The 13,488-nt window shown below is 42.8% G+C and overlaps 1 protein-coding gene across 1 annotated transcript in view; it reads right to left on the reverse strand.

The window, feature by feature from the left end:
• LRP12 (LDL receptor related protein 12) overlaps positions 1–13,488 on the reverse strand; it is a 152,689-nt gene that overhangs the window by 39,731 nt on the left and 99,470 nt on the right. The window contains exon 3 of the mRNA XM_053715277.1: positions 10,116–10,251. Within this exon, the coding sequence (XP_053571252.1) occupies positions 10,116–10,251 (136 nt within the window). The remainder of the gene's footprint in view (positions 1–10,115; positions 10,252–13,488) is intronic.

Consider the following 13,488-nt stretch of genomic DNA (forward strand, 5'->3'; position numbering starts at 1 on the left):
CCTACTGACCTATATTTTCTCCTAAACGAAGTTTCATAACGTTCTAAAAGTTATATCTTTTATTCGCCAATGATGTCACTTTATCCTGCCCACTATTTTCAGCACTGCATGTTCAAAATACTTAAACCAATAACTTTGTGTTTAAAGCGCCATTTTGAAACCTAGGTATTGTAAACGGATTGGTACAGAGCAAAGGATACCCACGGAGTGGGTTTGGAAAACAATTAAATTTGCAGACAAGATTTCTGATATACGGTAGAGATATGTTAATGAAATGCTATTGATAAAAAGCGTATTTGGGGTAGTTAGTTAGTAACAGGCATAGAAAATATTTACTTACAGTGGCCCTTTAAGACTCCAGGGAGGAGTAACAGGTTTGAACATAGGCCTGATTCTGACCAAGGCCTGACAGAAATATTGCACGTCTGGTACATCCGTCAGACGTTTATGCAAAAAAATAGACAAGGCAGATATTTGACCCTTCAAAGTACTCGCAGATAAACCCTTCTCCAGACCCTCCTGGAGAAAGGACAAAATTCTAGGAATCCGAACTCTTCTCCAAGAGTAGCCTCTGGATTCACACCAATGCAAATATTTACGCCATATCTTATGGTAAATCTTTCTAGACACAGGCTTGCGAGCCTGAATAATGGTCTCAATGACCGACTCAGAAAAACCATGCTTAGATAAAATTAAGCGTTCAATCTCCAAGCAGTCAGCTTCAGAGAAACTATATTTGGGTGAAGGAAGGGCCCTAAAAGTAGAAGGTCCTTGCTCAATGGAAGTCTCCAAGGTGGAAGAGATGACGACATCTCGACTAGGTCTGCATACCAGATTCTGCGAGGCCACGCCGGTGCAATGAGGATCACCAACGCCCTCTCCTGTTTGATTCAAGCAATGACCCAAGGAAGGAGAGCGAACGGAGGAAATAGGTATGCTAGACTAAAATTCCAAGGGACCGCCAGAGCATCTATCAGTACCGCCTGAGGATCCCTCGACCTCGACCCGTACCTCGGGAACTTGGCATTCTGACGGGATACCATGAGATCCAGTTCCAGCTGTCCCCATTTGAGAATCAAGCAGGAAAACACTTCCGGATGGAGCTCCCACTCCCCCGGGTGAAAGGTCTGTCTGCTCAGAAAATCTGCTTCCCAATTGTCCACTCCTGGAATGTGGATCGCAGATAGACAGCAGTTGTGGGTCTCCACTCACTGATTAGTCTTGGCTACCTCTATCATGGCCAAGGAACTCTGAGTTCCTCCCTGATGGTTGATGTAAGCCACTATTATGTTATGTTGTCCGACTGGAACCTGATAAACCAGGCTGAAGCTAACTGAGGCCAGGCCAGAAGAGGATTGAAGATTGCCCTCAGCTCTAGAATGTTTATGGGGAGAACAGACTCCTCCCGAGTGCATGTCCCCATAGCTTTTAGAGAGCCCCAGACTGCTCTCCACCCCAACAGGCTGGCATCCGTTGTCACAATCAACCAGGTGGGTCTGCGGAAGCAGGTTCCCTGGGAGAGATGTTCCTGAGACAAACACCAAAGAAGAGAATCTCTTGTTGCCTGATCCAGATATAATCGCGGAGACAGATCCGCATAATCCCTGTTCATTGTCTGAGCATGCATAAATGCAGAGGCCTGAGGTGGAAACAGGCAAACGGAATGATGTCCATGGCAGCCACCATCAGACCGATTACCTCCATACATTGAGCCACTGACGGCCGAGGAGGGGACTACAGGGCCAGAAAAGTGTAGAAGATATTTGATTTTCTGACCTCTGTCAGAAATATTTTCATTGATAGGGAATCTATCAATTCCAAGAACACTACCCTTGTAGCTGGAATTAAGGAACCGTTTCCCAAATTTACCTTCCATCCGTGAGAGCGCAGGAAAAACAACAACATCTCTGTGTGGGAGTTCGCTTGTTGAAAGGATGGCACCTGAACTAGATTGTCATCCAGATAATGCGCCACTGCAATGCCCCGCAACTGGAGCACCGCCAACAGAGATCCCAGGACTTTTGAAAAAATTCTGGGAGCTGTAGCAAGGCCGAATGGAAGAGCCACAAACTGGAAGTGTTTGTCTAGAAATGTGAACCTCAGAAACTTGTGATGATCCCTGTGGATGGGAACATGCAGGTACGCATCCTTTAAATCTACTGTTGTCATGAATTGACCCTCTTGAACCAAGGGAAGAATGGAACAAATAGTTTCCATCTTGAAGGACGGTACTTTGAGGAACTTGTTTAAACTTTTGAAATCTAGAATTGGTCTGAAAGTTCCCTCTTTTTTGGGAACCATGAACAGATTGGAGTAAAATCCCAGACCCTGATCCTGCATTGGAACAGGAACTATCACTCCCAGGTTGGAAAGGTCTCAAACACAGTGCAGGAACGTCTCTCTTTTTATCTGGTCAACAGATAATCTTGAAAGCAGAAACCTGCCCCTGGGAGGAAAGGTCTTGAACTCTAGTTATCCCTGAGACACGATGTCTAGTTATCCCTGAGACACGATGTCCACTGCCCAGGGATCCTGAACACCATGAACTCAAGCCTTAACAAAGAAGGAAAGTCTGCCCCCCACAAGATCCGGTTCCGGACCGGGGGCAAACCCTTCATTCTGACTTTGAGTCAGTAGCGGGCTTCTTAGATTGCTTTCCCTTGTTCCATAACTGGTTGGACCTCCAGGAAGGCTTGGATTGTACCTGCTTTGTAGAGGGAGAGGAAAGCTTACCCTTGACGTTTCGAAAGGAACGAAAATTACTCCCTTCTGTTTATTCCTCTTATCCTGAGGGAGGAAATTACCCTTTCCTCCGTAATGTCGGAAATAATCTCAGCCAAGCCCGGCCCAAACAAGGTCTTACCCTTGTAAGGAATCGCCAAAAGTTTAGATTTAGACGACACATTCGCAGACCAGGATTTCAACCATAAGACTCTGCGGGCCAGTACGGCAAACCCAGAAATTTTTGCTTCCAGCTTGATAATCTGTAGGGAAGCATCCATAATAAAAGAATTGGCCAACTTAAGGGCCTTGATCCTATCCTGGATCTCTTCAAGGGGGGGGTGTCTGTCTGAATAGAATCAGACAACGCATCAAACCAGTATTCTGCCGCACTAGTGACAGTAGCAATACCATGCCATTGTAAACCCTAGTGAACATACATTTTCTTGAGCAATCCCTCTAACTTCTTATCCATAGGATCCTTAAAAGGACAGTCTAGTCCAAAATAAACTTTCATGATTCAGATAGGGCATGTAATTTTAAACAATTTTCCAATTTACTTTTATCACCAATTTTGCTTTGTTCTCTTGGTATTCTTAGTTGAAAGCTTAACCTAGGAGGTTCATATGCCAATTTCTTAGACCTTGAAGGCCGCCTCTTAATAATGCATTTTAACAGGTTTTTCACCACTAGAGGGTGTTAGTGCATGTGTTTCATATAGATAACTGTGCTCATGTACGTAAAGTTACCTGGGAGCCATCACTGATTGGCTAAACTGCAAGTCTGTCAAAAGAACTGAAATAAAGGGGCAGTTTGCAGAGGCTTAGATACAAGATAATCACAGAGGTAAAAAATATATAAATATAACTGTGTTGGTTATGCAAAACTGGGGAATGGGTAAAAAAGAGACTATCTTTTAAAACAATAACAACAATTCTGGTGTAGACTGTCCCTTTAAAAGAACAACTATCCTCTATGGGAATAGTGGTTCTCTTAGCCAAAGTGGAAATTGCCCCTTCCACGACTCCTTGATAAAGTCAGCAATAGGAAACATCTTTTTAAAAATAGGGGATTTCTTGGAAGGAACATTCGGTACAGCCACGACTGCATCAGACACCTTACTCCCTAAATCCTTAGATTTCCTCTTGCGCTTTCCCTGCAGCATGGGAAAAGCAGACAAGGCATCAGTTACTGCAGAAGACATAAGGGTTGAGAAGCCCGCTGAAGAAAAGAACTGTCCCCTCAGTAATAGAAATATCCGGAGTCAATCAGAACTGCTCCACACTGTATTCGGGAACCGCTTAGATGAAAAAACGCAACCGCAACTATAAGGGACACCTCCGAACTCCGGAAACGACTAGGGAGGAAAAAGCGCACAAAATTCTTTGCCGCTTCTAGAACAGACCCGCCCATCGTGGGCGTCACCACCAGAACCTCCCGGCCAGCATTAAATAATAAGTAAAGCTGCAGAAAGTATAACCACCATAACTGCATGATAAAAAATAACTAACACTATAGTCCCTTCTCCTCTTCCCCAGTGCCTGCACCAACTGCCTCCCATTGTCCTATAACCTCCAATAGGAAAAATGAATCTACTGTCCCCACAGATTAACTGTTTAAAGTGCCAATATTTTTCTGTAATGCCTGCTAGAAAAAAGAAAATTTATGCTTACTTGATAAAAAAAATTTTTTTTTTACAATTTAAAGGGGAAATTTTATTATTATTATTTTTTTTTATAACAATTTTTATTGAGCATCATAAAAAAAATATACACAAGAAGTTTTCATAAAAGTACAAAGAAGTTGGAGAAATACACAGTTACAATGAAAACTGTTATAACATGGGTTAATCTTGTATGGTAGAATGGCAAAGTCTGTGATTCCCAGGGTGAGCACCCCCTGGGGTCCATACAGTAGTCCCATGAACATTGGCTATTGCTCGTTTCAACTTTATTTTCCTCGTAAATGATGTCCATTGCATTATAATCAGAACTTACAGATAACAGCTGTCAAAAAGAATGCATTGTCTTCATTAACATATTTCTGGAATAACTATAAAATACTATTCTCTGACATGTAAAGGTGCATACAAGGTTGTCAACCCTGTATCCTACTCAAGAAATCAGTACACAATCCAAGATGTAGAATATAGTGTTAAATTAAGATTCAGATGTCCAGTCGCTCCAGGGCAAACCCCGGCCAGGATAAATTTGTTTTTTAGACACAATGAGTCCACAGATTTCATCCTTACTTGTGGGATATCGCCTCTTCGTCAGCAGGAGGAGGCAAAGAGCACTACAGCAGAGCTGTAAATATAGCTTCTCCCTTCCCTCACACTCCAGTCATTCGACCGAAGTTAGGAAGAGAAAGGAAAAGCCAAGGTACATAGGTTACTGAAGTTTTTACAAAAAATAAAAACCTGTCTCATAGAAACAGGACGGGATGTGGATTCATTGTGTCTAAAAAGAAACAAATTTATCATCAGGTAAGCATAAATTTTCTTTTCTTTTTAAAGACACGATGAGTCCACCGATTTCATCCTTACTTGTGGAATACAATACCAAAGCTATAGTACACGGATGAAACGGGAGGGACAAGGACAGGGAACCTAAACGGAAGGCACTACTGCTTGAAGAACATTCCTCCCAAAAACAGCCTTAGCCGAGGCAAAAGTATCAAATTTGGAAAATTTGGAAAAAGTGTGAAGAGAGGACCAAGTTGCAGCCTTGCAAATGTGTTCAACAGAAGCATAATTTTTGAATGCCCATGAGGAAGCAACAGCCCTAGTGGAATGAGCCGTAATTCTTTCAGGAGGCTGCTGTCCAGCAGTCTCATATGCAAAACTGATGATACTCTTCAGCCAAAAAGAAAGAGGTAGCCGTAGCTTTCTGACCCCTACGTTTCCCTGAAAAAATGACAAACAAAGAAATGATTGTCGAAAAACCTTAGTCGCTTGTAAGTAGAACTTAAAAAGCACGGACTACGTCTAAATTATGTAACAGACGTGCCTTCTTAGAAGAAGGAAGGATTAGAACACAAGGAAGGAACAACAATTTCCTGATTAATATTCTTGTTTGAAACAACTTTAGGAAGAAAACCAGGTTTTGTACGTAACACCACCTTATCCGAATGGAAAATAAGATAAGGAGAATCATAATGCAATGCCGAAAGCTCAGATACTCTTCGAGCAGAGGAAATAGCAACCAGAAATAAAACTTTCCAAGATAACTTAATATCTATGGAATGCATAGGTTCAAACGGAACCCCTTGAAGAACTCTAAGAACTAAACTTAAACTCCAAGGAGGAGCAATTGGTCTAAATACAGGCCTGATTCTAGTCAGAGCCTGACAAAAAGATTGTACATCTGGAACATCTGCCAGACGCTTGTGTAACAAAATAGATAAAGCAGAAATCTGTCCTTTTAAGGAACTTGCTGATAACCCCTTCTCCAATCCTTCTTGGAGAAAAGACAAAATCCTGGGAATCCTAACCCTACTCCATGAGTAGCCCTTGGATTCACACCAATAAAGATATTTAAGAGCTTTGATCCTATCCTGTATCTCTTCCAAAGAAGTCTCAGTTTTAAGAGATTCTTCCAGAGCATCAAACCAATAAGCAGCCGCACTTGTAAACGCAACAATGCAGGCCACCGGTTGCAAGAGCAACCCCTGATGGACATAGATCTTAAGGAGACCCTCCAATTTCTTATCCATAGGGTCTTTAAAAGCACAACTATCCTCGATAGGAATAGTAGTTTGTTTAGCCAAGGTGGAAATAGCTCCTTCCACCTTAGGGACTGTCTGCCAAGAGTCCCTAATAGCGTCGGCTATAGGGTACATCTTCTTGAAAACGGGAGGAGAGAATTGAATACCTGGTCTCTCCCATTCCTTAGCAATAATCTCTGAAGTTCTATTAGGAACTGGAAAAATATCAGAATAAGAAGGGACTTCTAGATATCTGTCCAACTTACTCAATTTCTTTGGAGGAACCACAATTGAATCATAGTCGTCCAGAGTCACCAAAACCTCCCTCAATAACAGGCGGAGGTGTTCAAGTTTAAACCTGAAGGAAACCACTTCTGAATACGTCAGTGGCAAGACACTTCCTGAGTCAGAAAGTTCACCTTCGGATAGGACCTCCATACCCTCAAATTTAGAGTCCTGGGAGGGTAGATCTGAGATCGCCATCAAAGCATCAGAAGCTGTATTGACCACGTGGATTTCCTTCCTTCTGTGTTTGCCTTGAAATACGGGAAAGGCAGACAACGTATCTGAAAGTGTAGATGACATAACTGCAGCTATGTCCTTTAGTGTGATCGCAGCAGAAGCTGCAGAGGTACTTGGCTCCGCTTGAGCGGGCGTTAAGGGCTGTGACGCTTGGGGAGAAAGTTGCGGCATACTCTGTATCTCATCAGTAGAACCCTGAGAAGCATCCGCTTTTGTCAAACTTTTTTCAAAGAAAATTTGCTCTCTAAACTGTAATGCCCTCTCAGTGCATGAGGGACAAAAAGTAACAGGAGGTTCCACATTGGCATTCAAACACATGGAACATGGAACGTTCTGAAGATCTTCCATGATAACAAATAAAGCAAAGGCAAATTTTTTCTTTTTTTTTTGTGGTCCTTTAAAAATGTAACCTGTTGTACTTAAGACAAAAATATGAGAACAGCCTAATATCACTGTTGTCAATATCTCCTGAAAACAGAGCGTAACTGTGCCTTTAAAATATAAAACTACACAATTTCTCTGCACCAACACTCTAACAGATAGTCCTGAAACAGAGCGTAACTGTATCTTTAAAATATAAAATTACACAATTTTACAGCAACTCTGACAGTTAATCCAATTTACTGAATTAATAAATGACAAAAAAACAGAATTCATGCTTACCTGATAAATTACTTTCTCTTACGGTGTATCCAGTCCACGGATTCATCCTTACTTGTGGGATATTCTCATTCCCTACAGGAAGTGGCAAAGAGAGCACACAGCAGAGCTGTCCATATAGCTCCCCCTCAGGCTCCGCCCCCCCAGTCATTCGACCGGCGGTTAGGAGAAAAAGGAGAAACCATAGGGTGCAGTGGTGACTGTAGTTTTACAAAAATAAATTTGAACCTGACTTAATTGCCAGGGCGGGCCGTGGACTGGATACACCGTAAGAGAAAGTAATTTATCAGGTAAGCATAAATTCTGTTTTCTCTTACTTGGTGTATCCAGTCCACGGATTCATCCTTACTTGTGGGATACCAATACCAAAGCTTTAGGACACGGATGAAGGGAGGGAAGCATGTCAGGTAACCTAAACGGAAGGCACCACTGCTTGCAAAACCTTTCTCCCAAAAATAGCCTCCGAAGAAGCAAAAGTATCGAATTTGTAAAATTTAACACCACATTCACTTTACCCTCCTGTGGAGATGCTACTTGTTAGAGCGGCAAAGAGAATGACTGGGGGGGGCGGAGCCTGAGGGGGAGCTATATGGACAGCTCTGCTGTGTGCTCTCTTTGCCACTTCCTGTAGGGAATGAGAATATCCCACAAGTAAGGATGAATCCGTGGACTGGATACACCAAGTAAGAGAAAACAGTGCACCTCTTCACCTCAACAGCTCTGCTGAGGCGCCTACCTGCCCCCATGGTACACCGACCACGTCTACCCGTTCTGCAGAATGCCTAAGACCGCACACTTTAACCTTCAACCATGCGGTCTTAGCAAACACCGGAGTCTCAAGTTTATTGCGTATCAGATGCCGGGATACTTTAGACAAAACAACTGCGCGGTTAATCAGCGTGCAAACGTTAAGCCCTGCCCTTCATGGGCGGCAAAGGGAACCCCATCTGAACCCGGCTAAACCAAGCGAAAAAAACAAATGCCGGTCAAGATATAACATAACTGCAGGTACCATTTGTCTGCTCCTACACGGAACCCCAGTAAAAAACACTGCCTACACCAGAGTACAATACCAAAACTCAGAAATTTCCCCAGCGTCTCGCCCACAGCACCACCAATATAGGGCTATTAGTACAGGAAGAGCCCATATCAAGATATGGTCAGACATGACACATGACAGTCGCAAGTCACAAAGTAATGAGGGAAAATCCTTAATAAAAGTTTATGACCCCTCGTCAGAAAGTAAACTATACAGTCTTTTCTGAGTTAATTTATGTCCCAGAGAAATAAACTGCACATACCTTTATGATGAGCGACAGCATGACAAGTCCCACAGGGTCAAGAGGTCTTCTCCCTCCTGTCGTTCTATGGAGACATGCAGGGCCTTAGTTAACATCTGCTAAGACCATCATCAGAAGGGCAGCACTCAGTATGGGAGGCACAGTGAGAGTTTTTGTCCCACCAGTTCCCATTGCTTTAAAGCCACCTGTAACTCTACTCTAGAGGCTGACAAGGAATACAGCTACACCCTATAATAAAATAGAACTCACTGGTACCATTTTAAAAATCACAAACTCTTGACTGAAGAATCTAAACTAACACCTCACTTTACCTCTTCCTATCACTAACACAGGCAAAGAGAATGACTGGGGTGGGAGGGAAGGGAGGAGCTATATATACAGCTCTGCTGTGGTGCTTTTTGCCTCCTCCTGCTGACTCATCGTGTCTTTAAAAAGAAATAAACTTACCACTTACCTCCACAAAATCTGTCTGGCAGCAGGGCAGCTCACTAGGTTTGAGAGGCATCCTCCCTCACATGGACCTGTGGAAAAAGGAAAAGACTGAGTGATCTCCCTCAGGCTTTTAAGGTAGGGCAGCAATAAACATTTTTGGGAGACGCAGTGAGGATTAAACCCCACCAAAAAAAGCCACCACTGCTCTACTGAAGAGACTGACATGTCTAAACCCCAGGAAAAAAAAGCAGAGCAACCTTGCACTGCTAGAAAATAATACAATCTTGATTGAAGAATTTACTTCCAGACACCTAAACTTTACCACCTTCTTGCTCTTAACATAGGCAAAGAGAATGACTGGGGTTGGAGGGAAGGGAGGAGATACTTAACAGCTTTGCTGTGGTGCTCTGTGGCTCCTCCTACTGGCCAGTGATATTCCAAATAGTAATTAGATGATCCGTGGACTCACTGTCATTAGAAATAGCAATGCACATAGTTGAGCCAATCACAGGAGGCATCTATGTGCAGCAAACAATCAGCAGCTACTGAGCCTATCTAGATATGCTTTTCAGCAAAGTATATCAAGAGAATGAAGTAGATTAGATAACAGAAGTAAAATTTGAAAGTTGTTTAAAATTGCACGCTCTTTCTAAATCATGAAAGAAACAAATTTGGGTTTCATGTCCCTTTAATTACGATTTAAAAATGATGTGCACTCAAATAAAATTAAAAAAAAAAAGTTATAAAAAAGTTAAAATAATGCATAGTACATACCTGATAGTAATTATTTCACCTGGGATCCCCCGAATATACCAGCTACAGTTGACTCGTGATGGATATTCATAAGGCCAGCCAGGGCTTGTTATTGTCCCGCACTGCTCTCTAATTCGTTCAGGAATTCCTCCACAAGCTAAAGAAAGAAAAAAATTATGAAAGTCTGAGACACTATAGCAAAATCTAAGGACCATGTATAGGTGTGGAAACGTGTTTATTTTCTGAAATAAAAACAATTCTCAGTTTTGTGCTAAGGCAGGAAGGTTGTGTCACAAAATCAAATTGTTATCTCTTGATTACTTAAAGGTACTAAAATAGTCTTTAGGTAACTGTAAATATGCATTGGTACATTTAAAAAAAAAAAAAAAAAAAAAAATTAAATATATATATATATATATATATATATATATATATATATATATATATATATATATACACATACATATATACACACACACACGCACAGATATACACACACTCTAGTCCTAAAGCCCGTTTACACGGGCCATTTTTTGCTGTACAGCGGTCCCACTCCTTGCTTTCTCTCTCCCCCTCTCTTTTTGCTCTCTCTTGCTCCACCTCTCTTTTGCTCTCTCTCGCTCCACCTCTCTTTTGCTCCCTCTCTTTTGCGCTCTCCCCCCCTCTCTTTTGCGCTCTCCCCCCCTCTCTTTCGCGCTCTCTCCCCTCTCTTTCGCGCTCTCTCCCCTCTCTTTTGCTCTGCTCTCTCTCCTTTCTTTTTGCGCTCTCTCTCTCCATCCCTCTCTTTTGCGCTCTCTCTCTCCATCCCTCTCTTTTGCGCTCTCTCTCTCCATCCCTCTCTTTTGCGCTCTCTCTCTCCATCCCTCTCTTTTGCGCTCTCTCTCTCCCCTCTATTTTGCGCTCTCTCTCCCCTCTCTTTTGCGCTCTCTCTCCCCTCTCTTTTGCGCTCTCTCTCCCCTCTCTTTTGCGCTCTCTCTCCCCTCTCTTTTGATCTCTCTCTCCCCTCTCTTTTGAGCTCTCTCTCCCCTCTCTTTTGAGCTCTCTCTCCCCTCTCTTTTGAGCTCTCTCTCCCCCTCTCTTTTACGCTCTCTTTCTCCCACTCTTTTGCACTCTCTCCCCCCTTTCTTTTGCGCTCTCTCTCTCCCCTCTCTTTTGCTCTGCTCTCTCTCCCCCCTCTTTTTTGCTCTGCTCTCTCTCCTCTTTTTTTTGCCTTCATCTCCATCCCTCTCTTTTGCGCGCTCTCTCCCCCTCTCTTTTGCGTTCTCTCTCTTTTGCACTCTCTCTGCCCCCCTCTTTTGTGCTCTCTCTCTCCCCCTCTCTCCTACGCTCTCTTTCTCCCACTCTTTTGCACTCTCTACCCCCTCTCTTTTGCGCTCTCTCCCCCCCCTTTTGCGCTCTCTCTCCCCTCTCTTTTACGCTCTTTCTCCCACTCTTTTGCGCTCTCTCTCTCTCCTCTTTTTTGCTCTGTCTCTCTCCCTCCTTTTTTTTTTTGCTCCATCTCGCCTCCATCCCTCTCTTTTGCTCTCTCTCTCTCCATCCCTCTCTTTTGCCATCTCCACCCTCTCTTTTGCTCTGTCTCTCCCCCCCCCCCCTCTCTTCTGCACTTTTCTATCTCTTTTTGTCCCTCCCCCTCTCTATTTCTCTTCCCTCTCTCGTGCCGACCGTGCCCGGCCACGCCAACATTCCCATCAGGCCATGCCCATGCGCCTGCCCGGCCACGCCCACTTTCGCCGCAACAGCATCTCAGGTAAGGCCAAGGCCTTTAATATAATAGGATTTATTAGAGGTCTGAAAAAGTCTACTGCAAAATGAACAGTTTCTCTGGTTTTACTATTTATAGGTATATGTTATTAAAGAATAAAATAAACGTTTTCTCAAACTACTGACAACATTTTTCCCAAGATATAAATACTTTCCTTTAAAGCATTTATCTGCAGAAAATGAAAACTGGTCAAAATAACAAAGATGCAGTGTTTTCCGATCTGAATAATGCAAAGAAAAAAAAAGTTCATAATCATTTTTAACACCACAATACTAATGTTTTAACTTAGCAAGAGTTCAGAAATAAATATTTGGTGGAATAACCCTGATTTTCAATCACAGCTTTCATGCATCTTGGCATGCTCCCCACCAGTCTTTCACATTGCTGTTGGGTGACTTTATGCCACTCCTGGTGCAAAAATTCACACAGATCGACTTTGTTTGATGGCTTGTGACCATACATCTTCCTTGTGATCACATTCCAGAGGTTTTCGATGGGGTTCAGGTCTGGAGATTTGGCTGGCCATGACAGGGTCTTGATCTGGTGGTCCTCCATACACACATTGATTGACCTGGCTGTGTGGCATGGAGCATTGTCAGCTAGAAAAAAAATAATCGTAGGAGTTGGGAGAACATTGTCAGAGCAAAAGGAAGAAAGTTTTCTTCCAGGATAACATTGTACGTGGCTTAATTTATGTGTCCTTCACAATAATAAATGTGTCCGATTCCAGACTTGCTGAAGCACCGCCAGATCATCACTGATCCTCCACCAAATTTCACAGTGGGTGCAAGACACTGTGTTCCTGCAGGCCTCTCCAGGTCTTTGTCTAACCATTAGACGACCAGGGTTTGGGAAAAGCTGAAAATTGGATTCAGAGAAGATGACCTTACTCCAGTCCTGTATGGTCCAATCCTTATGGTCTTTTGCAAACCTCAGTCTGGCTCTTCTTTGCTTCTCATTAAAGGGACACAATACTCATATGCTAAATCACTTGAAACTGAAACTGATGCAGCACAACTGTAAAAAAAACTGACAGGAAAATATCACCTGAGCATCTCTATGTAAAAAAGGAAGATATTTTACCTCACAACTTCCTCAGCTCAGCAGAATAAGTTCTGTGTACAAAGCTATACTCAACTGCTGCTCAGCTGCAGGTAAAACAAATAAATAAAAATAAATTAAGAAATGAACAGCAGACAAACAGTGCTGAGGTCATGAACTCTTTTACTGTGATCTCATGAGATTTCATAGTAAACTTCCTTAAGCTGAATAGGGAAATAAGATGAGTGTGCACGTAAGCTCGCGCCTTCCGCTGTCCCGGGACAGACATACTGATTTGCTGCTTGGAAGTCCTTTACAATGGGATGTGGCTACTGAGAAACTTTTGAGGTGAAATATCTTTCTTTTTTACATAGAGATGTTCAGGTGATATTTTCTAGTCAGCTTTTTACAGCTATACTGCATCACTTTCAAGTGTTTAAACATTTGGGTATTATGGCCCTTTAAGGGCATTTTCTAGCATTGCATGACTTCAGCCATGCCCCTAGGAGCCTGTTTTGAACCGTCCTTGACATTCAATTCACCCCAGCTGCCATTTGCCATTCTTATTGGAGGTCACTTGATGTCATCCTA

The sequence above is a fragment of the Bombina bombina genome, chromosome 5 (genome assembly GCF_027579735.1).
Source record: "Bombina bombina isolate aBomBom1 chromosome 5, aBomBom1.pri, whole genome shotgun sequence".
NCBI lineage: Eukaryota > Metazoa > Chordata > Amphibia > Anura > Bombinatoridae > Bombina > Bombina bombina.